The 22,160-nt window shown below is 34.9% G+C and overlaps 2 protein-coding genes across 13 annotated transcripts; one reads left to right on the plus strand and one right to left on the minus strand.

The window, feature by feature from the left end:
• Positions 1 to 215: 215 nt before the first annotated feature.
• Positions 216 to 9,702, plus strand: LOC132032808 (BTB/POZ domain-containing protein At3g05675). 10 transcript variants are annotated; one of them, XM_059422548.1, is made up of 8 exons: positions 216 to 428; positions 864 to 988; positions 1,363 to 1,525; positions 2,645 to 2,728; positions 5,231 to 5,286; positions 6,880 to 7,312; positions 7,995 to 8,863; positions 9,411 to 9,702. In XM_059422548.1, exons 5-8 carry the CDS (start codon positions 5,275 to 5,277, stop codon positions 9,435 to 9,437), a joined length of 1,341 nt encoding a protein of 446 aa, XP_059278531.1. In that variant the 5' UTR covers positions 216 to 428; positions 864 to 988; positions 1,363 to 1,525; positions 2,645 to 2,728; positions 5,231 to 5,274; the 3' UTR covers positions 9,438 to 9,702. The 10 variants fall into 10 exon arrangements, with proteins under 10 accessions (XP_059278531.1, XP_059278534.1, XP_059278538.1 ...); XM_059422551.1 differs by having other exon boundaries at positions 2,650 to 2,728; XM_059422555.1 differs by lacking the exon at positions 2,645 to 2,728.
• A 5,750-nt stretch (positions 9,703 to 15,452) lies between these two features.
• LOC132032810 (BEL1-like homeodomain protein 1) lies at positions 15,453 to 21,369 on the minus strand. Of its 3 annotated transcripts, none has more exons than XM_059422558.1 (5): positions 21,173 to 21,369; positions 18,261 to 19,156; positions 17,109 to 17,482; positions 16,826 to 16,886; positions 15,453 to 16,722 (listed from the first exon to the last, which is right to left on the minus strand). In XM_059422558.1, exons 2-5 carry the CDS (start codon positions 19,113 to 19,115, stop codon positions 15,868 to 15,870), a joined length of 2,145 nt encoding a protein of 714 aa, XP_059278541.1. In that variant the 5' UTR covers positions 19,116 to 19,156; positions 21,173 to 21,369; the 3' UTR covers positions 15,453 to 15,867. The 3 variants fall into 3 exon arrangements, with proteins under 3 accessions (XP_059278541.1, XP_059278542.1, XP_059278543.1); XM_059422559.1 differs by having other exon boundaries at positions 21,168 to 21,369; XM_059422560.1 differs by lacking the exon at positions 21,173 to 21,369 and adding an exon at positions 19,739 to 20,074.
• Between the last annotated feature and the right edge of the window lie 791 nt (positions 21,370 to 22,160).

Here is a 22,160-nt window from a genome sequence, read left to right on the forward strand (position 1 = left end):
GGAATCTATGGCCAAAAGCTAGCTTATTATCGAACCACAAAGAAAATTGATCCATCTCTAACTTCTAGCTGTAGCTCTGTTTTACTAGTAGTGTGTACTAAAAGATAGAATATTTTTTTTTTTTTAAAAAAAACACCCAACTTGTGCCCAAAAAAATAAAAAAAATCAACCATCATCATAGGTTAGCTACATTATATTCCCCTTTTAAACATTTTCAAGAATTACCTTCCTCAAGTTTCCCTTACAAAAAGTTAAACTCAACTACTTTATATTTCCAATTTTCTACTATTTTAAACAGTTCCAAGAATCAAATGCCCAAATCCCCTAAATTGTATCAACTCTTTGCTTCAACAATTTGAAGAACAACAACTCTAAATCTACTTGATAAAATAAAAAAAAAATAGGGCAACTCATAATGAATATTAAAGGTATGTTCTTTACACAAAAATCAAGAATCTCTGCACTTAGTTCATATAATTTTGTATTTTTAAATACCCTTTTAAGAATCTTATTCATTACATTCTTGATATGTGTTTTATCTGGTTAAGAAAAATTGAATGAAAAGTGAAAAAAACCTAAAGACTGCATTTTTCAGTCAATTAATTTTCTTAACCAGATAAAACCCATATCAAGAGTGTAATTTTGTGTTATTATTATTATGTTAATGGAGTATGAATAGATACCCTTTAATAATCTTATCTGGTTAAGAAAAATTGACTGAAAAAATGCAATCTTTAGGTTTTTTTTTTTTTCCTCTTAAAGATTAGTACTTTTTGATGTCAAACTGTTCCATTCAATAGACATTAGCTAGATTTATCTGAATTTTTATTTGTAGATGTTTGATTTAAGTTATTGTTTTGCAGATATATACTTGAAGACTTTGTTATGTGTGCCTGAGTGAAGGGGAAGTGAAGAAAGGAGCTAGCTTGATAATCTTGAAAATGGGGTTCATGAGGGGAAGGAGAATTTGGGTCATTTTGGATAAAGGGTAAAAATAACTTGACCCGTTTTTTCATTTTGTTTTAGAGTTTAAGTTTTATGCATTGTCAGTGCAAATCAGGTCATCCAAAGTATATCTATAGGTAAGCATACTTAAAATGTGGGATTTGAAATCCTGAAAGTAGAATATGTTATGTGGTACTACAAATAAAGATGACTTGATGGTGTAAAAAATGTTTACACGGGTGGTGTATATTACTTAAACTCGTTGTGTTATTCCCATTTTGTCAAACATGGGAAATGTTTAGGGTTCAATTTTATGGATGGTTATGTTACTGATTATTATGCAAGTTGTCTTTTTTGTTAAGTAGCTGAATTGCTGAATAGATTGTGATCATGGAGTTGTTGTTTTACTTTATCTAGTTATAGGAACGTCTATCTTGAGTATCGTTCTAGGGATAGTGCGTAGAGGCGGAGCCAGGATTTGAAGCTTGTGGGTTCGGGATTCTAGTTCTTTTAAGTTACATTCAATAGACATTTGCTGGTTCATGAGGGGAAGGAGAATGTGGGTAATTTTGGATAAAGGGTAAAAGAAACTTTACCCATTGTTTCTTTTTGTTTTAGAGTTTTAAGTTTTATACACCATCGGTATAAATAATTCGGAAAACGGCCAAATATACCCCTGTACTATCGATAAAGGGCCAAATATACCCTTCGCTATACTTAGGGTCCAAATATAGTATCTTTGGGTCTAAATATTCCACGGTTAAAGTTGAGTAAATGGACATTTGCTGGTTCATGACCTTAGAATTCAGGGGTCTCAATACTTCATGTTAGGTTCATGGGAGAATGTGTTGGTTAGTCATTTTATTTTATTTTTTGGACATAAAGGAATTATCAAAGAAACTTTATTTCTTTTATGGGATGAAATCCATTTAAAAGTGTTCTGTTTTGTTTTAGCTGCCCAGTTATAAGTATTTATAAACTATATGAGAGACATCGGAAAAGAGACATATAAATAATTTTGTGCAAGATCAATTGACATTGTACAGCAAATTGTCATCTAAGGACAGGTGTGGTGGAAGGACAATATATAGGTGGCATGACACATAATATTTATTTTATTAAAATATTAATCCATGAGGATTTGAAACTGTGGAGGGGTATATTTAAACCTAACATATAACGGTAGGGGTATATTTGGACCCAAAATAAGATGTAGTACAGGGGTTACCTGTTACTGTCAGATCATCCAAAGGACAATATATAGGTAAGCTTAAAATGTGAGATTTGAAACCTTGAAAATAATATATGTTACCTGTTACAACAAATAAAAATTGTTTACACTGATGGTGTATGTTATTTTACTCGTTGTTTGATGCCCCTTTGCCAGACATGGAAAATGTTTGGGGTTCTTGTTTAACTGCTTTAATTTATGGATGGTTATATTACTATTTACTATGCAAATTGTCTTTTTTGTTTAGTAGCTGAATTGCTGAATGGATTGTGGTCTTGGAGTTGCCGTTTACTTAATTACTTTATCTAGTTATAGCAACTTCAGTCTCGAGCACCATTCTAGGGATAGCACATATCAAACAGTAACTTATCGCTGTTGGAATATGTTTCTTACGCGAGCGCTTGGAAAATTTCTGCTTTCTCACAAGCCTTTCTTTTCAACTAAGCCATATTCAGTTTTTTCATGTAGTTTAGCAGTCGAGCATATACAAAGAAGATCCATTATATGACCAAGCAAATCTAGGAGCGTGCGGGAGAGGTGGCCCTTCAAAAGGTTGTATTTGATTACCTTAATGGAGCTGGATTGCATTCTTCACTTGCCAATCCCTTGATTAACTTCTTAGTCTTTCATTGATCATCTATGCATGCTTATGTGTCCTAACTTGTTTGTCAAAGACACTTATTGATACAGTTACCAGTTTCAAAAAAAAAAAGAAAAAAAAGACACTTATTGACTGGAGGTATGTTAGAACTTGATTGACTCTGTAATTCCTTTTGTAAGCTTAATGAGTAAAGCACATGCCAACTCTTGAAATGACACATGACTTTCTACTTTGACTACTGTATATTCATGTCCTTCCCAAGCCCTGAGTCCTCCGAGAATACTAGAAATTCATACTCCCTCCGTCCTAATTTATGTGAAGGTGTTTGGTGGCTCAGAGTTTAAAATGAAAAGAAGACTTTTGAAACTTGTGGTCTAAAATAAGCAATAGATATTTGTTTGGTTATAAATCATCCAATTAAGGGTAAAATGGGAAGTTTAAAGTTAAATTGTTACTAAATATAGAAAGGTGTCATTTTTTTGGGACTGGTCCAAAAAGGAAAGAGTGTCACATAAATTGGGACTTAGGGAGTATTACAACAACAACAACATACCTAGTGTAATCCCACAAGTGGACTCTGTGGAGGGTAGGATGTACGAAGTGATCGAAGCAGGGCTGCAAGAAAAAATATGACAGCAAAATAGCAAGATACAAAGCAACACCAAAGACACTTAGTGAGCATAAAAAGATATATAGATATCTAAAAGAATGTAACAAATGACATGGACTCACTTCCGTTGTAGTGGTGAAACTCCCAACATAGCATAGTACTCTATCTCGGACTTCCTGATAGGAGGACAAATGTTGGCAATGATAACAAGTTTTGCTTTGGAGCTTTTTGACTTAGGGAGTATTTCCGTTGTAGTGGTGAGCTCCCAACATAGCATAGCTTGGACTTCCTGATAGGAGGACAATTGTTGGCAATGGTAACAAGTTTTGCTTTGGAGCTTTTTGACTTAGGGAGTATTTCCGTTGTAGTGGTGAACTCCCAACATAGCATAGTACTCTATCTTGGACTTCCTGATTGGAGGACAATTGTTGGCAATGATAACAAGTTTTGCTTTGGAGCTTTTTGACTTAGGGAGTATTACAGTTTTAGATTTCAGTAGTTGATCCAAGTTCTGAAGACAAAAGAGAACGAAGTAGAAGGTAAGAGGATGATCCAACATCCTTAAGGTTAGTAAGATGACACACTCATGATCATGCTACCATTAATTTGACTTTGTTCCGGTATTGAGAGATGAAGTTAAGAAGTGTAGAACATGTGGGGTTCATTAGTCTCTTCATGATATTTTCATAATACAAAAATGATCAAAGTTTGTGGTGACTGGTGAAAAGAGTAAAGTTACTATAGTTTTTCATGTTATAAAAACCTGAATCGTTCTCTCTTTTAGGAAAATGGGAAGTTATGGAGATTTAATTTAGATAAAGATAGTAGATATAAATAAAATTTTAGCCTAGTCTACCATTTTTTGAAAACTGACTTGATCTACCCACCATTTTGTATGACTTATTTTACTACTTAATCCAGTTGTTCGAGTGTTTCTCTAAGTGGTCGTTTGGTTCGAAGACAAATTATGTTGGGATTAGTAATACTGGGATTAGTTATGCTAGCATTATTTCTTATCGACTTATCGACTGTTTGACTTGTTTTTTTAAAATAGCATGCATTACATTATCAAGAATAGTACTGAGTAGGGTGTATAAGTATAAGAATAGTACTGATATTGTTAATCCATGGTTTACTATGTATAAGAATAGCACTGACTAGGATGTATAGATAATATAGGTATTAGTTGTACATAGGTGAGATTTGCAACCAAACACTGTACTAAAATTTTATACAAGCGTTATTCTAACAATACACCGTACCAAATAACCCCTAAGTGTTTGTCATAACTTGATGCCTGATGTTGTTTGCTATTATAGATTTCTATCCCCAAGACATTATATTTATAGTTATCACATCTATGGTTTGTCTTAGGTCCATTTTCATGGTTATCCATGCATCACATAAGCACAACTTTAAAGTGCAAACCTTTGAGGCCGGGTTCAAATCCTACGCTAGGTGATTTCTTTCCATCTCCCTAAGTCCTAGTGGGTAGAATTACTCAATACCCGTGCTGGTGGGAGATAGTAGGTACTCAAAAGTAATAGACGAGGTGCGTGCAAGCTGGCCCGCACACCACCGCTGTAAAAGATTATTAATAATAAGGACTGCTCTTGAACTTTTTCTTTTGATTCCTTCTTGTGTTTCTGGAATCAAACAGAGCATCTCACAGTTAAAAATTATTGTCAATCTAATGTTTATTCAGTTTTGTTGGTTAATTTCTCTCCTGTTGGACTTTTTTGGACTTGGTTGGGATACTCAGGCTCTGATTGAATATAGCATCTGATTGAAGCTGTTCTACTATCTATTCTTATCTGATGACATATATACTTTCTATTTGTAGGTCTGACAATGCATCGAAGCTACACCAATTAGTCTTGTGCATTAATGGAGATAGCCGTAAGTGTCTTTGCATAGTATAATAAAACGAGTATATTATGGTGCTTGTGTCCAGTGTTTTAAAAGGCGTTTTTGGGGCGAGCCCTGGTGCGGGGCGTACCAAAAATGCCCTGGGGCGATGGGTCGGGGCGAAAGTCTCCAAAAGCGTACGCCCAGCAATTCGGGGCGTACGCCCAGGCGTTTGGGGCGAGTTTTTTTTGTTGGGGCGTATTGGGGCGTAAGCCCAGAAAACTTCTTCGAACTAAAAGTCTAAAACGAAATTTGTTAAATAAGTCCTTAATATAAAGCCCAAATTCTCAAAAGTCAACATGTAATTACTTAAATGTGAAACATTAAATTTAAAAGTCAAGACCTTTTTTTATTGCTAGAATGCCTAATATATATTCTTTTTCAATTATTTATCTTGTCTTCTTATCTCAAAAAAGTATACTTGTACTTGTAAGTAGCGTATAATAGATTGTTCTAATTAGTTTTTTTTGTGGGGTATATATATATATATATATATATATATATATATATATATATATATATATATATATATATTCTTTTTCAATTATTTATCTTGTCTTCTACTATCTCAAAAAAGTAACGAGATCACTTGTACTTGTAAGTAGCGTATAATAGATTGTTCTAATTAGTTTTTTTTTGGGGGTGGAGCATATATATATATATATATATATATACTTATTTATAATTTTCTTCAATTTTTTACTCTATTTCACCTATTTAAAAGTATTTATTATAATTATATCATTTTATAAAATACTAAAAATTAAAATCCCATGGGGCTTACGCCCCGTGCCTCGGGGCTTACGCCTCACTGAGGCAGACGTAAAACGCCCCGCCTTATGCCCTCGCCTTTTAAAACACTGCTTGTGTCATATCATCGGAGCCATGGAAATTGGAAACAAAAAGGAACCCGTTAGTGCAACAACTCAACTAACTTTTTATTTGAAACATTTCAAGATACTTCTGATCTGAATGGCAAAAGCGTAAGCCGAGGCAATCCAGCTTTGTCCAGGCAAGGCACATGCCAATAGGTGCAAGGAGTCTGCCTTTGGAGTGTGAACATTTTCTTATGTTTTAACTGGGAACTGCTTTAGTAATTCATAAAAAAATTAAAAAGAGTCAAAAAACAATAAGAATCCATGGAAGTTGGAGATTTGTTCATTCCCCTCAAAATTTGTTAGATAGAACTTTAGACAGAAGTTTACATCCTGTTTTTTCTCTTAGGGGGCGTTTGATAAGGTGTATAAGAATAGTACTAAATAGGGTGTATTAGTAATGTTGGGATTAGTTATGCTGACATTACTTTTTATCTGACTGTTTGGTGTATTGTATTAAATAACATGCATTGCATGATTTCTAAATAGTATTGAATAGGGTGTATTAGAATCGGAATGGTAGTGGTATTATTAGTGCCATGGTTTACTATGGAATACTGGTATTAGTTGTACCGGACTTAAATTTGCGACCAAACATTGTATTAAAATTTAGTACCAGCATTATTCTACCTAATACACCCTACCAAACGACCCCTTAATGATTTGTCTGTTGACTATTGGCAATAACGTATATCATTCCCCATTGCAGCCTAATGAATTGAAGACACCAAGCAAGATCGGAGATAGACCAACCAGTGATGTTGTTGTAAGACTTAGAACACAGGACGGCCGCGATGATTGGCTTTACTGCCATTCACATATTCTGGTCGAAGAGAGCAAATATTTTGCTGATCGGTTATCGGATAGTTGGCCGACATGTCAGATTCTCGATTCACGCAATTGTGTTGAGGTTTACTGTGAAGAACCCGACTTGGACTCCCATGTCAATGTCCTTCGACTCCTTTATGTCGTTGCAGATGGCTTAATGACGGAAATTTGCCACGGTGTCAAGAATGCACTTGGCATTTTGCGAGTTGCTGTCAAGCTCGGATGCCCGAGAGTTATTGCAGTTTGTGTGGATTATTTGGAAGCAGTCCCGTGGGAGGAGGCGGAAGAGGAGGAGATATTAAATACTATACCAGGTAAGGGTGTCAAATAGGCGAGTTGGACTAATTTGAGCTGGTCAAAATGGGTTGAGTCAATAAATGGGAGGCTTATTGACCCGCCAAAAAGTTACTTGAGCTGAAATGGGCTAAAAAGTGGGTCATGGGACCCAACCCGCCCAATTCTTACTAAGTTTTACTACCTCTGTTTCAATTTGTTTGTCTTAGTTTGATTACCCGCCCAATTCTTACTTTTACACCCTCTGTTTCAATTTGTTTGTCTTAGTTTGATTTGGCACGTAGTTTAAGAAAATAAAGAAGAATTTTGAATCTTTTGGTCTTAAACTAAAGATGTGTGTAATGTACCAAAATGTCCTTTGAATCTTGTGGTGTTATATGCCAGGTAGGATGTTGGGGGTTAAGGGTTGCTAAATATATAAAGTGACATTGTTGAAACAGACCATAAAGGAGCCAGACAAACAAATTGAAACACAGAGGGTAATTTTTTTTGTTTGTTCTTTTATAATTTCTTAGTACCTAATGAAACATCTTTCTCTTTATTATGGCTGTATATAACATATCAAATAAAAGAAAATGTCTTTTTAAAAATATTTTGACAAGATCTCTTATGGGTCAATTTGGGCTATATATCAGCCCAATTTTTTTGATGGGTTGGTGCGTCATGTTTTCATGGGCTAAAATTGTCACCCCTAAATGCCAGGCATGGGATCTAATGCGGAACCGGTACTTGCTCGCCTCCAACCAGTCAATCCTACTGCAGTAATGAAGATTTTTCTCGCAGCACTTCAATTTGCCACGTCATCGCCTCCTTCACCTTTAAATGATCTGAAAAACACTGCTCAAGAACAGCTCGAATACATGCTTACCGAGGACGATGATGCTCCTTTACTGACTGCCGATGAAGAAATAAAGCTAGAAGTCATGCGATGTGTCAAGAACCTGTTCGATAGATTTAAAAGCCTTGTAGAATCTCTACTGTGTGACCTCCAAGAATCGATTTTGGATCTGGGGAAAATGCAATCGTTGCATTCTTACTTAACAGATTTGTTATGGGCGTGTCAGATATTAGGGAAGCTGGAGATTATTCGAGATTTTGTTTGCAGCTGGACGGAGTTGTCGGTGAAAGTACTAACAATCGTTCAACAAAAAGATGCAGAAAATCAAATTCTAAAGACGAAGTTGAAGGTTCTCGAGGTGACAACAAAAGTATTAGAAGCAGTAGGACATGGCGTAGTTGTGTTACCTACAGTAAAACGACTTCACATGGTGAAGCTCTGGCTTCCTTTTGTCCGGACCGTGAAGCCTTTAGTCGATTCTGTCACGGAAACCGAGGATGATATCACATTAAAAGTTGATAGCGACATCTGGCAATCGTTGGAGTCGGCATTTGTTGCTATTATACTTACATTGCCATCAGTCGATCAGACAGACATTTTAACGGAGTGGTTCGAAAATCAGCAGATTTGGTATCCAGACCTAACCGAGGCATTTGAAGTATGGTGTTATCGGTCCAAGGTTGCCAAGCGAAGGCTGACAACACTTGGTGAAGAGCACAATATGGCTAAGGCAGTATGACTCTCTCTGTAACTTTTGCCAATTCTAGGATTTAGGTATCCTACTTTTTGGTTTGCTGATTATATGCTGAAAACTTTCTTTTATTCTTTTGAATTATAACATAGTTGAACTGGTAAGACGTCGTAACATGATCTAGGTTCTGTAAAGTGACCTTTATTTTTGTCACTCTCGGTGTTTTTATGCTTATTTTTGTATGAAGTATATCAATCTTTTTCAGCAATCTAATCTTACTCAGAACTCGGAAAAACTGGAATTTTGCCTTGAAACTTTATGCCAATTGATGATTGATGACAACTTATGTTCTTATATTGAAAGCTTACTCCTAGAGAGATGACAACTGACGTTCTTAGTTACATTTGAATCTGCTTGTTAGTTTTTAGGAGCTGCTTCTATTTCATCTTTCTTTTCTTTAAGAAAATTGAATGAACTTTCTCCTTTGTTGTGCTTCCTTTGAGCTGGTAAGGCAGACTATGTTGCTTTAACTTTCCAAAAATATCAGTGGGTGTGTGTCAGAATCTTCAAAAGTAATGTATTTTTGCAGGATCTTTGGAGAGTTCGAGCAACATAGAAGGCAGATGGTTATCCTTGTGCGAGTGCTCAGAATTGTTGCTAGTCGTTCGAGTGAGTTGTTTTCCTATGAAACTTGAACGACTGCTGTTTTCCTTCAATTGTACATTAAAATTAAATTTTAGACGAAGAGATTAGAACCAGAACAGGACGTGAAGCAGTAAATTTATCGTTAAACCATTGATTTTCAGTTGATTTATTGTATAACCTTATTACACTGAGCATTTATCTTATCATATTTTAACCTAAGTTCAGAACTTGTCACAGATTTTGGCTTCTTTTTTTTCTGTTCCAAGTGTGTTTCTCTCAGCTCCTGGCCTTATTTTTCATGAGATTGGTTCAATCTTGGCCACAATTGTCATGCATGAAACTGGTCATTGATATAATTCTTTTGTTCCAGATGGTCTTTTTCTCTCATTCTTATCTTTTTTGTAAGAAACGTGTTCAATTTTGTCCATTCATTACAAATATCTTTGAAGACAATTGGAAAAAAGACAAGAACTATAGTACTACTATTATTGTCCTTCTCGTTGGATTAATTTCTATTTCATCTAAGTAAGTAAATATGATTTTAGTTTCTAAATTATGCTTTGTGAATTAATTAAGTTGATGCCCTTCCTCTCTCTTATTTATTTTTATCTACTAGTAATAAAATTAATGAAGTAAATCTTTAATACGTAAACCCAGAGGCGGATCCAGGATTTTGAGGTTTCGGGTGCCACGCTATTTTACGCTTTGACTTACTATTTTGAGTTTCGATTGGGGTTATTGTCTTTTCGATTTATATATAGACAAATTGATTCTCCCAATATTTTGGGCTTCGACTTGATATATTTTGAACTTCGGTTCGGGTCCTTCATCTTTCTGTCTATAAAAACAATAAAAAAAAAAAAAAAAACTCCGTCATTGTGACAATTTTGGAGAAACCATAAAACTTCAATAATATTACTAATATTAACATTTTTTTATTTTTTTATATAACTGCCTTGAAGTGGCGGGGGGTTTGGCTAGACCTCTACATCGTATTTAATAAATAAAAGTATCATTTTATAATTGTTGATGAAATTTCATATTTTGGAGCTATCGTCTAACTCAAGGATAGACAACTAGCTAGAACTAGAAACCATCGTAGATGTACAAATAGCTAGTCAAAACAAAACACTACGAACTATAAACTGGAAGAAAAGATTAATAAAATTTAAAATGTCAGTAGTATCTTGTAAGGAAAACATAGTCAACAGCAAATAAAGAAAAAGAAAGAAAAGAAGCAGCAAACTACAAAAAGAAGAAAACAAAAAAGGAGAACGAATCTCCTGTATAAACTTCTTAAAATAAAAAGCAGAATAACTTTAAAAAAACAAAAAAAGAAGCGGTGTACACCTAGGCTTGATCTCGAGCATTATGGGCAAAACACTCGGCCCTTCGCCAGTGGCACCACACAAGCAATTGTACTCCGAGTGCAATAGCTGTAGGTACTTATCCATTATCTCTGTATGCACATAAATACACAGAGTTTTGATCGAGGTGTGCGGGTGGCATGGCATCCCCTCCCTCCTTAGTAGATCTGCCCCTGCGTAAACCCATGGTCCATCTCAAGTCCCAAATCTACATGAACTATGAACGAAGGCCTTCTGGAAGAAGGCTCCTTTTAGTTTAATCCAAAGAGTTATAGAAAGGACGGCTTGAATGCTCGATGCACAAATCATTCTGCGTGCACGCAGGGTTCGGGAAAGACCTCACTTCAGTGAAGTGTAATTTAGATAATCTACACTGACGCAAGCATTAGTGAACAGATCACACGACTCGAACGCCTAACCTAAAAGTCACAAGGAAATAACTTTAAACCAAAGAACTATGACTAGCTAAAAGGAAGAACCAATTCATCATCTACTATTTTATATATACACACACACATAAGAAATTTGAAATTTGACCTTATATATACAATGTGATTATTCAGCGAAGAGATTTAAGATGAATCCCTTCTGCCTCTCCGGTAAAGGAGATTCAAATGGACCCTTCCCCCTCTAGCTCCGCCCCTACCCTAAGGTTCCAAAAGCCATTTGGGTCAAGAATCAAGAAAATTAGATAACAAATATTTGAAGGAACAAATAAGTGCAAATAATCATAAAAGCAAGATTATCTCCAAAAGTATTGATAGCAACATAAGGGAAAGAACACTTATTTAAATCTCACATTACAATCAACCATGCTTAGTGGTCCCTTTGAAATAAAATGCTTTTTATAAAAAAAAAAAAAGAAATTGAAAGAGTCTAATCTAGTCAAGCAATTGCCCAAACAAAGAAAATTTTTGTAAGGACAAAAATATTCTCCATGTAACTTGTATCTATAAGTAACTACCTTTGTTAGGTTCATTTCATTTTCAGATGATCAATCACTATCTGTCCAAACGGGAAATTAGGCTTTTATTTTATTTGTTTTTTCTTTTCTCTTTTAGAGGTTTTTTTTGGGTTCGGGGAGAGGGGGTGTAAATAATTATTTCGTAGAATAATGGCTATATTCGTTAGGTTTCCCCCCCATAAAATTCTTTGATAATAAATTTTGAAGATAATTCACAGATTGATGTTATTCTAAGGCGTTTATTCCTTCTATTTGTCCATTGAAAGTTGAGATGTCCGTGTGTAAGGTATGCAATATTGATTTGAGATGACCTTTTATTTATATTATTATTAACATGAAATAGTGACTCTATAGTTTGAAATGGAAAAAGAAAGAGAACATGTTATTTAGGACTTGTTTACATCAAACAATACAAATATGTGTCTATAGTTTTTATATAAAGGGTTAGAATATTAAGTAAACATGTGTCTAGTTCATTCATATCTGGACTTACTGTATTTGAATAAGGAAAATCATGTAAAATATTCCATAAGTTATCTAGAATATTTGTACTTAATTAGTACTAATACAACATATTTACTTATCTTATAAGTATATATAGGGATTGATTACCTACAATACGAAGCATGCCTAAGTCACCTATATCAAGAGCACCTCTAGTATAGTATTAATCAAGTCATTGAAATGCTTTTCTATTTCACATGGTATTAGAGTCTCCACCATCTTAATATGAAATAAAATAACTATCGTTTCCTGCAGCCGGGGTGGGGGGGGGGGCGGGCGTGGCGGAGCTAAGATTTCCGTTGAGGGGGTTCAAAATATAAAAAAGTAAACATACGAAGAAGCCTAAGGGGGTTCAACATTTAATATATATACATAAAAAATAACATCTAATATATATACATAAAAAATAATTTTAACCTTATAAAAATAGTGTTTTAAAATAATTTTAACCTTATAAAAATAGTGTTTTTTTCCGCCGAGGGGGTTCGGATGAACACCCCTAAGATAGTGTGGCTCCGCCACTGGGGACGGGCGGAGTTTGACATTTGCTAGTTTTATTGCATTGTATATTGCGAAAATATTACATTACACGTGACATAGGGTGGAGTAGACACGTGGCAGATGTGAGCGAACGATGACATGTTTGATGATAGAACCCGAAGAAAATGATTTCATGCGATCCCGGAGCAAAGGTTACGGAGAAATTGCCATGGATCATTTATGAGTATCAGGTGTTACGTAACCGGACTGATTATGTAGCCAAACGTTACGTTTCTACAATTTATTAGCACTAATTTGTTATTATTACTCATTATGAGACACAATTTACAGTTTGTTGCTAATTGTTACCACCTACAAAAGGAGGCCAAACTCATTGTAACAGGGCATCCAATTCTAGCTTAACAATTCATATTTATATTTAGAAGAAAATTATAATTCTTCTGTCTTCTTATTGTAACGGATTCAGAGTGCTCATCAAGGCTGAGTGTTCATCCGGAGTTATCTTCATCGAAGTATTCCCTCCGAAGCTCATACAACCCAGACTAATTTTATTACATTTTTCTTCTATAATTACTTGATTTCATTACTTGTCATTTACTATTTGTTCCTATTGATAACAAATCAATTCAAGTATCCTTTAAACTATTGACAAATTCAATTGTACCTTTTTTACAGTAAACATGCATCCGAAAGGTTGACAAAATATGAACGCTAACAAGGAGGAGAGAATTACATTGACAAAAAATAGGGAAATCTACATGGTGTGGCAAACACTAGTAGGTAAATTATATTTAGTAGCTATAGTTTAGATTAATTACATCCTATAGTTAAGAGTAATATGTTAAATACAATTAATAGCTATATATATATTTAAAGTAGAATACTTTATTTTAATTATTTATAAAAAAAATTATCTTGACTGCTTCTGCTCGTCGCGGCCGGAGCTCCAGCGAACGAGCTCCGGCCACCAACCAACAACAACACACCATAGCTCCCTCCGTTCCCTTCTCCTCGCCACCGTCGACTCCTGTTGTCTTTGTCGATGGCGGCGACAGCTTTCTCTTTCCTGTCGTCGTCTCTCTCTCTCTCTCTCTTTCCCGGTGGCGGAGTTGTTGGTGACGATGACGGTCATTGTCGTTGGATCGCCGAAGATGAAGGTGACGATGAAGGATACAACGGCAGTTGTTGGTGATGATGACGGTGACGGCAGTGTTTTCGTAGATCTGGTGGCGTCGGTGTCAGATTTGGACGGAAACAGTCTGGCCGAATTTAGTGTATTTTGTATTTTTGAATACACTTTATGGTCCAGATCTGACCGGAAAATACACTGTATTTTTCAGGTCTGATCGAAAAGTACACTGTATTGTTGTACCAATACATACAATGTATACAGTGTTTTCGCCTGTATTTCGAAGGAGATCTTTTTGTATACAAATGAATACAGTGAATTTTGAAGTGTATATAAATGAATACAGTGAATTTTATTTCTTGTATTCAGTATTTGAGTGTATTTGTTAATTTTTTTTAGTGCAAAATTCAGTGTTTGGAGGTGTATTTTGAAGGATTTTTTTTTTTATATACAATCAATTTTAAATATAATAAAGTGAATACAGTGTAAAAGTGGCTACAAATGATTACAGTTAAGTTGAATACATTTGACTTGAATACAACTTAATTGAATACATCTGAGTTGGATACATCGAAATCTGACTTGAATACAATGAAATCTGAACTTGATTACAGTAAAATCTGACTCAGCTGAATTTTAAATACAATTCGAATTTTGAATACAATCTACTGTAGCGCGTGAATACAATCTATTGTAGCTATGAAATGTAATTAGCTAAAGTGTAGCTGTGCCTAAAAAAAATCTCAAAATATAGTCATTTATGTAAGTTGCCCCAGAAAATAATAAGAGGCTGTAATTATCCTCTACAGTTGGATGTCCAAAAAGTCAAATAAATCTCCTAAGAAATAGCGAAAATTATACTTAACACTATAGCTGATTTTGCTCGAAATGTTAGTTCAAAATCTTGACCTTCTAAAATATCTCTAGGAGGGAAATGATTTGAAATAAATTCCTATTAACTATGATGAGAATGATAGAAAGACCTGTTTCAAGAAATAATTGAGGGCGACTTGCTTTTGTTGACTTCTAGGCTCTAATTGAGGCCTTGGGCTAAAAAGTTGTTGAGGGAAATTGTAGTTATTAGACTTTTAACTCATGAAAGATAGATCATTGAGAGGATTCAAATTATAAAGAAGTAAATATATGTATAAGCTAAGAAAGTTTAACATTTATTATATACATAAAAAATAATTTTAATCTTATATAAATAGAATAATTTTTCGTACAATATGCATATGGGATTATCCGTTTCAATCGGATCTTATCTTGATCGGGGGAGAAATTACCAAAAGTCTAGTATTCTCTTATGCTTGATGCGAATGAGGTTTTTATTTGAGAGAAAAGAAAAAGAGACTGCCTCCGTCATATGAATACAATTAGCATGTCACTTCAGAGAGTAGTATGAGATAAGGTTACTTTTCGATTTTCTATTCTTCAATTTTGCTAGGGAAAAAATAAATTAAGAGAAAGAGTTAGTGGTAATAGATTTATGATTGAACAGGGAAAGAGAGTTAACAAAGATTTGGCTAAAATGGATGGAGTGTTATTTTTTTATACCACCCAAAATAACTAATTTCTTCCACATCCAATATAACAATCCCAATTAACTATGCTAGCTGCAGCAACAAAATTAATATACAAACCCTCAACCATAAATATCGTCTAGAAGTAGCCTAGAATATCTATTTTGAAGAACTTAAATGGTTCTTCATCTCCAATGTATAGGACTATGTAACTATGTAAAACTTGTTTCTTGATTCTTTACACTACCATGATGATAATAATTCCCTTCTTTCCTAACGCATAGGGAAATAGAGGAGAAACAATATACTAAAGGCGGGTTTTTTGCTGTTCAACAACAGAAGTTGTGCGTCGCTAATTCCTATTCTTGTTTAGCGACAAAAGTCATCCATCGCTAATTTCTGTTTTTTTTTTGTCAGGCGACAAAATCTGGTAACAAGGTTGCGGCGAACCTCTTTCTGTTTTGAATGTTGAAGTTTTCGTACACACTTGTTGTTGAGTGAGCTGATGTTGGTGTGTTTAGGCTACCAAACTCATGATTTGCTTCACCAATTTGGATGTTTTGTGTGGGAATTGGAAGGAAACTGTGGTGTGTTGATGACATTGAGAGATTTTCATTATGTGGTAGGCCAAGAGTGAGTGAAACTGTGCCACTGGCAGGGTACGGTGCTGAGAATTGCTCGGTGCTAAACCGAGCAATTTCTCCAATGGGATAGGATCCGAATCCTCCCATGAAGTTCATCGGTCCTCCCATTAGGGAGAATCCGTCTCTGTCCTGCCTATCGTCCCCAAACTTCATCGACATTTGTTCCTCATTAGGCTTTACATCCATGTTTGGCGAATGCAACATCTCGTTGCTCCTTGGTTTCTTTGGACTCCAATGCAACATCTCGTTGCTCCTTGGTTTCTTTGGACTCCCTTGAGTAATATTGATGCTTTCGATCTCTGGTGATCCAATGAGATTGAAACCGGATTGGTTACGAATGCTCATACCAATAGGTGATATGGAAGTGGCATTGGACATTGGAATTGTTGAAACAGAGTTGTCCTGTTTAGAGACACAATTCTTGTTCTGGCTATTTGAACCAGGGCTTTTGTCTTGTGGAGCAATGGATCTTGATGTTGTTGAATCTTCGTTCTGTTCACCTAATTTGCTAGTCTTTTCTTGATCTGATCCATTCTGTTCGTGTTCCTTGATCTCTTCCAAGTACATCTCTTCCACCATCGGCTTCCAAAGACGAACTCGAGCATTGATGAACCAATTCGACACCTAAATTGTCCAAACAAAACTTTGTCAAAACCCAAGAATTGGAGGGGGAAAAAATAATATTAGGCCATTAAAAATCGCGAATGACAATGTTGTTTTCACTGACCTGACTCCTTGTTAGCCCTGTTTGTTTTGCTAGCATCATTTTGTCCGAATCCTTGGGATAACTATACAAAAAATTGCCACAATTTATCAGAATATAGTACTAAACTTAATAACCTATAAGCTAAACTATGTTGCTCGAATGCTTCAAAAATAGTGTGTTTTGGAACCTCCAAAATCTATGCATTCTGGGAGGATCCGACACAGGAGCGGCAGTGTTTTTGGAAAGTCCGAGCAACATACTAACCTCTAAGCTAACTGATAAAAAAGGGTCGTTTTGTGCTTACGGATGGAGGAAATGTTCGAAAAGCCAAGCGCGAAGAACAGAAACAGCTCGTTCGGGCAATCCTCTCTGAGGTCTCCAAGCATTATGCTGGATCATTCCCAATTGCTGCAGAGCTCTTTGTTGTCTTAACTGATTGTCAACAAATTTAAGCCTCGAACCTTCGATTTTCCCTCCGAAACTATCCTCTTCGCCTAACGTCTTGCTTGCAGATCGTATTTGGCCAATTATCGCGTCCTTCAGACACCTAAATTGCTTCGAAATCGTCTGCAAAGCCAATGCTGTGTATGTTTTTGCTGATCCAATGCCAGCAGCTTGCTCCAACCAATGTATCACTGTCTGCATTTGGTGATGGTAATGTCTGTACCTCTGCTCCACCTATACAAAAATCCCAAAATTGAACCAAGACTTTAGCTTTAAATCAAAGGGTTTTAAGAGAAAAAAAAATATAAAAGCAAAAAGAGATTCTTTAATTTTAGTTTACAGGATTGTGTCAGACAGTATCCTGATGAAAGTAACACTTCTGAAGTTCTGGTCTTTATGATTTGACAAGTACTTTTGCTCTTAGTATTATTTATTGGTACTAGATTATTATTTTCAGTAAAGATCTGATGCAACTTTTTTGATAGAGACCATACTCTTCTTTATCTTTGAAGGCCAAAAACTATTACAATTAAATAGGAGCATAGCCAGAATATTTGTTTGAAACCAACAAGCCACCGTTTTGACTACTGCCAATCAAGCTTATTAATGAGGCGGATATACAGTGTCAACCGCTGAGTGTTATTGAAGATTCTAAATATTTGTTGGAAGCCAACAAGTTATGTTGCTCGACTCTTCAAAAATGCCGACGGGTGTGTATCAGATCCTCCAAAAATACACTAGAAATAGTAGTGTACTTTTTTTGGAGAATCTGTCACAAGTGCGGCAACATCTTTGGAGAATCCGAGCAACATAACCGACAAGGCCACCATTACACATATCTGGATGGAGACAACCAATATAATGACGTTTTGGCAAACGAAAGACACAAAAATGAAGAAGATTAGCTGCTCTGGGAATTTGTGCTCAAGGATACGGAGTATCATCTCCAAACTGATTTAAGTTAAAGTAACAAAAAAATAAAAAAATAAATAGGAGTATAGCTATTAATTACCTCATCAAGCATGTTTACAAGTTTTGCTTTCTTCATCTGAATTTCTTGCCTCTCTGCTGTACTTAACTCTGCAGCACCTTCATGTTTACTGCTACTCTCTCCTACTCCATCTAATTGTCCATCCACATCAGTTATTGTTGTTGTTGCCATGTTCTTGGATTTCTTGCCATCATTATTAACAACATCACTGGTACTAGTACTAGTAAGTTTCATTGACTTGCCAACATTAACAACTTCATCAAGAAGTTCTTGTGCTGCCTTCAAATACTTAGAACTCAAAGGCAGAGTATTCTGTTGTTGCACCCCGGAAGCGGATGACGTTGATCCCCCAGTGGCGGCGGTAGGTGAAACAATCTCACGCGCCGCCGTGAAGTTCCCAAACCCTGGTTGTTGTGATGATAAACTAAGTGAAAGACCTTGTTGATGAGCGCGTGTAACCTCACGCGCCGCCGTGATGTCATTAGACGGGTTGTAAAAACCATACTGGGACGACCGAGCTAGGAAGCCGTGAAGCGCGTTAATTGAATCGTTGTTATTATTATTACCATCTTGAGAAGAAGAAGAAGGGGCGGCGAAGGCGGTGGTGGCGAGAGGTATACCGATGAATTGTTGTTGTTGCGAAGAAGGTGGTGGCGGTGGTGGTGGCGCGTGAGGTAAGTTTATGGAATTTCCAGGAGTATTGGAGTTGAAGAAAACGAGGTTGTTGCTTCCATTTGGTGTTGGATGTTGTGTCTGATGATGATGTTGTTGTGTGTCAGAAAATCCAACATAGTTAGGATTCATAAGTATTAGAGTTTGTAAACCATCATTTCCTCCTTGTATTTCTGATGAATTTCCATGAAAGTAAGCTGCCATATTTCTTCCCTTTTTTTTTCTCCACAATATAACTAATCTTGCTGAAAAATCAAATCAAGTCAAGTCAAGTAAGTCCTCATATCATTGTCCAAATAAAATAGGCAAAACATTTACATATATAAGGAAGTTTTACACTACACAACAACACAACAAAACCCACAACAAAAAGTAATAGTAGTACTTACTAATCTTTATTTTTTCTAAACTTTAACCAGTATACAGTGTATAATCAATATATAATTACTATATACATGGAGTATATACTGCCGACGTCTACAAACTACTAAGGCAGAGTGACAGAGGCAGTATTTTTATCAAGCGGTTCATAATCTACTGTATATACATTAGAAAATAATTGACCTTATATATATATATATATATATATATATATATATATATATATATATAGTATGATTTTCCGGCAAAGAAGACTAGAGGAACCTTTTTAAATTTGCTCCTACAGCTACACCACTGATTAGGATAGAGGGATGAAAATCTTTTAGGCAGCTTTAGCTTTACCCCTAATTACGGCTAGACGGGTGAATTTTTTTTCATCCGACTGAGCTAAAAATGGTAAGATCCCTATGTAAAAGTGGTTGTTTTATGGTAATTATGATGTATACCTGTTGTTGTTGGAGACAAGAAGCTAGCTAGCAGAGGCCCAAAAGATTCAACCCATTCACTTTGTACACTCAAACTCTCAAAGGCACAAAGTGGTAAAAAAAAAAAAAAAAATGGAACTTTTATTGAGTGGTACTCTCAAGTGTAGCAGTAGAAGTCTTCTTATTAGTATGCCAATATAACCAATCATTTATGTGAAAAAAGAAATAGCCATTAATACTGTTAACCTCAAACTCCCTTTTTATTTTCTATTAAAGAAAAAGTCCAATAACTCAATATAAATGCATTTAGTTTTCTTTTAACTCTTCTTTCCTATTGTTGATCAAAAGATTTAAGAATAAGGTTTGTGCACATGCTCTATTTATCATCTGACAACTGGAAGAAATGAAGATATTTTAGTTACAGTGACACAGAAAATCATAAAAGATAGTAGAGAGAGAAAGACACATAACTATGTGTGTGTTTTGTAAACATGCAGTTATGGATGAAAGAAATTACACGAGAGAGAGTAAAAGGGAAAAAACAAAAAGATAGCACTAGAAAATCGCTTATTTCAATCGAAATTTGGTTCGTCGGTAAGGGAGTCCTGGTAGAAGCTGTCAAAAATGTTACCGACAAGCCAATTTTTGATTAATTCCATCGGAAATTAGCGATTTTCTGCTAGTACAAAAGGAAAAGATCAAGAAGGAAAAGAAAAAGAGTCGTACACTTATGCTCTCTTTTGAGGAAATCTAATGTATCTATAGATATTTGGATCAGTAGTAATACTTTTTTCGGTCACTTCACTTTCTTATTTCCCTTACATGCTCAAATCAATTACTACTCTCTTTTATAATCCTTTCTTTTTCTTTTTCTTCTTCTCTTGATAAGGTGAAGAGAAAGGAAAACACAAAATAAAACAAATTGAAGATCGAGAGAGTGACAGTAAGAGGCAAAGCCTGAATCTGGAACTTTAACTTTATATAGCTAAAAATTCATAATTTATCATATTAAATGATTTTTTTAGACAAATATGGAATTTGGACCAAAATTACTGTGATCGGCCATACCTATAACACATATTCTAGCTCCACCCCTGACCATATTCGGAGGTAGAGTAGAAAGTATGGGTTCTACAAAACTTAGTAATTTTGGTCTGACCCTCGTATTTATCTTAAAAATTCATTTAATATGTATAAATTATGAATTTACAACTCAGTAACTCAATAAGATTAGAATTCAAAACACAAATTTTAAATTCTGAATTCGCCACTGAGTGAGACGTAGAAAAGCATAGGAAGAAAGATGTGAAAAAAGATGCACATCTTTCCTCTTCTGGTTATCCAATTAACAAAAGAGGTAAAAGAGAAAAAAAAAAAAAAAAAAAAAAAGAGAAGATCCATTTTCTTCAAACAATCAATGTCTTTACTTTGTTAATGAGTGAAGTAGTACCTTACCTGGGAATAATATTTGATTATTATAACCTTTTTTTTTTCTTCTTCTGGTTTGACTCAGCTTTTCAAATCATTTGATGCAGCCATCAGCAGAAAATAACCATCTTTGAAGTGATGAGAGCTAATAAAAGTACTGAACTTTTTCAGAGAGAGAGAAAAAAAAAGAAGAAAGAAAGAAAGATAGATGTGGATGTGTGAATATGAGTGTGTGTTTTGGTTATATATAAAAATATATTTCGCGTCTTAATTCATGAGGCACCTTTTTAATATGAGAGTCGAATGAATTTTTTTGTTAATCACTATCTTTTCATATGCCCCTTTTAAATATTTAAATTATGTATTAATTATTGTAATTTATAGTATTTTTTACGAAATTTTTAAGAATTTAAATTTTATTTTAAAAAAAAACTTAAAGATTTCGTGTCCGAATTCAAGATCAAAATTAAAAAATTAACTCTCGAAATCTAAATAGTGCGACATATATTGGGTCAAAGGGAAGTATGTGCCATAGGTCGGATTTCGAAATTTCGTAGTTTTGATCGTAAATATAAACATAGAATAAAATTTTAAAATAAATTTTACATATTTAAAAAACTATGTTAATTTTGTTATAAATTATAATAATTAATAATTAAAAATATTTTTAAGACATAAAAAGTTGTAATAAAATCGTTTGACTCTCAAAATTCGAATGTCGCTACATAAATTAGGACGGAGAGATTATAAAATTATTTATGAAATGCCGTCGACGTATCCATCATCAAAGATCAAAGGTGTGTCAGAAGAAACAAACAGCTGAAAAACGAGGTAACGTCCACTTCCACTAAAACCCTTTTTTTTCTTTAACAATAATAATTATAAGGAGATTTAACACATATATAAGAGGAAAAAGAGAGAGAGAGAATATGAAGTATGATATGAACTCGAAGTGATAAAGAAAGAAAAAGAGTGGTAGGGTTTGTGTGAAGAGATAGGGGGAGAGGGCCCTATT

The sequence above is a fragment of the Lycium ferocissimum genome, chromosome 10, assembly GCF_029784015.1.
Source record: "Lycium ferocissimum isolate CSIRO_LF1 chromosome 10, AGI_CSIRO_Lferr_CH_V1, whole genome shotgun sequence".
NCBI classification, from domain to species: Eukaryota; Viridiplantae; Streptophyta; class Magnoliopsida; order Solanales; family Solanaceae; genus Lycium; species Lycium ferocissimum.

Coding starts and splice junctions, on each gene's coding strand:
- LOC132032810 (XM_059422558.1), bottom strand. CDS start 19,115: ATGGCAGCTTACTTTCATGGAAATTCATCAGAAATACAAGGAGGAAAT. Junction 17,483..18,260: donor TTGTAAACATGCTTGATGAG/GTAATTAATAGC, acceptor ATTTTTGTATAG/GTGGAGCAGAGGTACAGACA. Junction 16,887..17,108: donor TTCGAACATTTCCTCCATCC/GTAAGCACAAAA, acceptor TTTTTTGTATAG/TTATCCCAAGGATTCGGACA.
- LOC132032808 (XM_059422548.1), top strand. Junction 7,313..7,994: donor GATATTAAATACTATACCAG/GTAAGGGTGTCA, acceptor CCTAAATGCCAG/GCATGGGATCTAATGCGGAA. Junction 8,864..9,410: donor AGCACAATATGGCTAAGGCA/GTATGACTCTCT, acceptor GTATTTTTGCAG/GATCTTTGGAGAGTTCGAGC.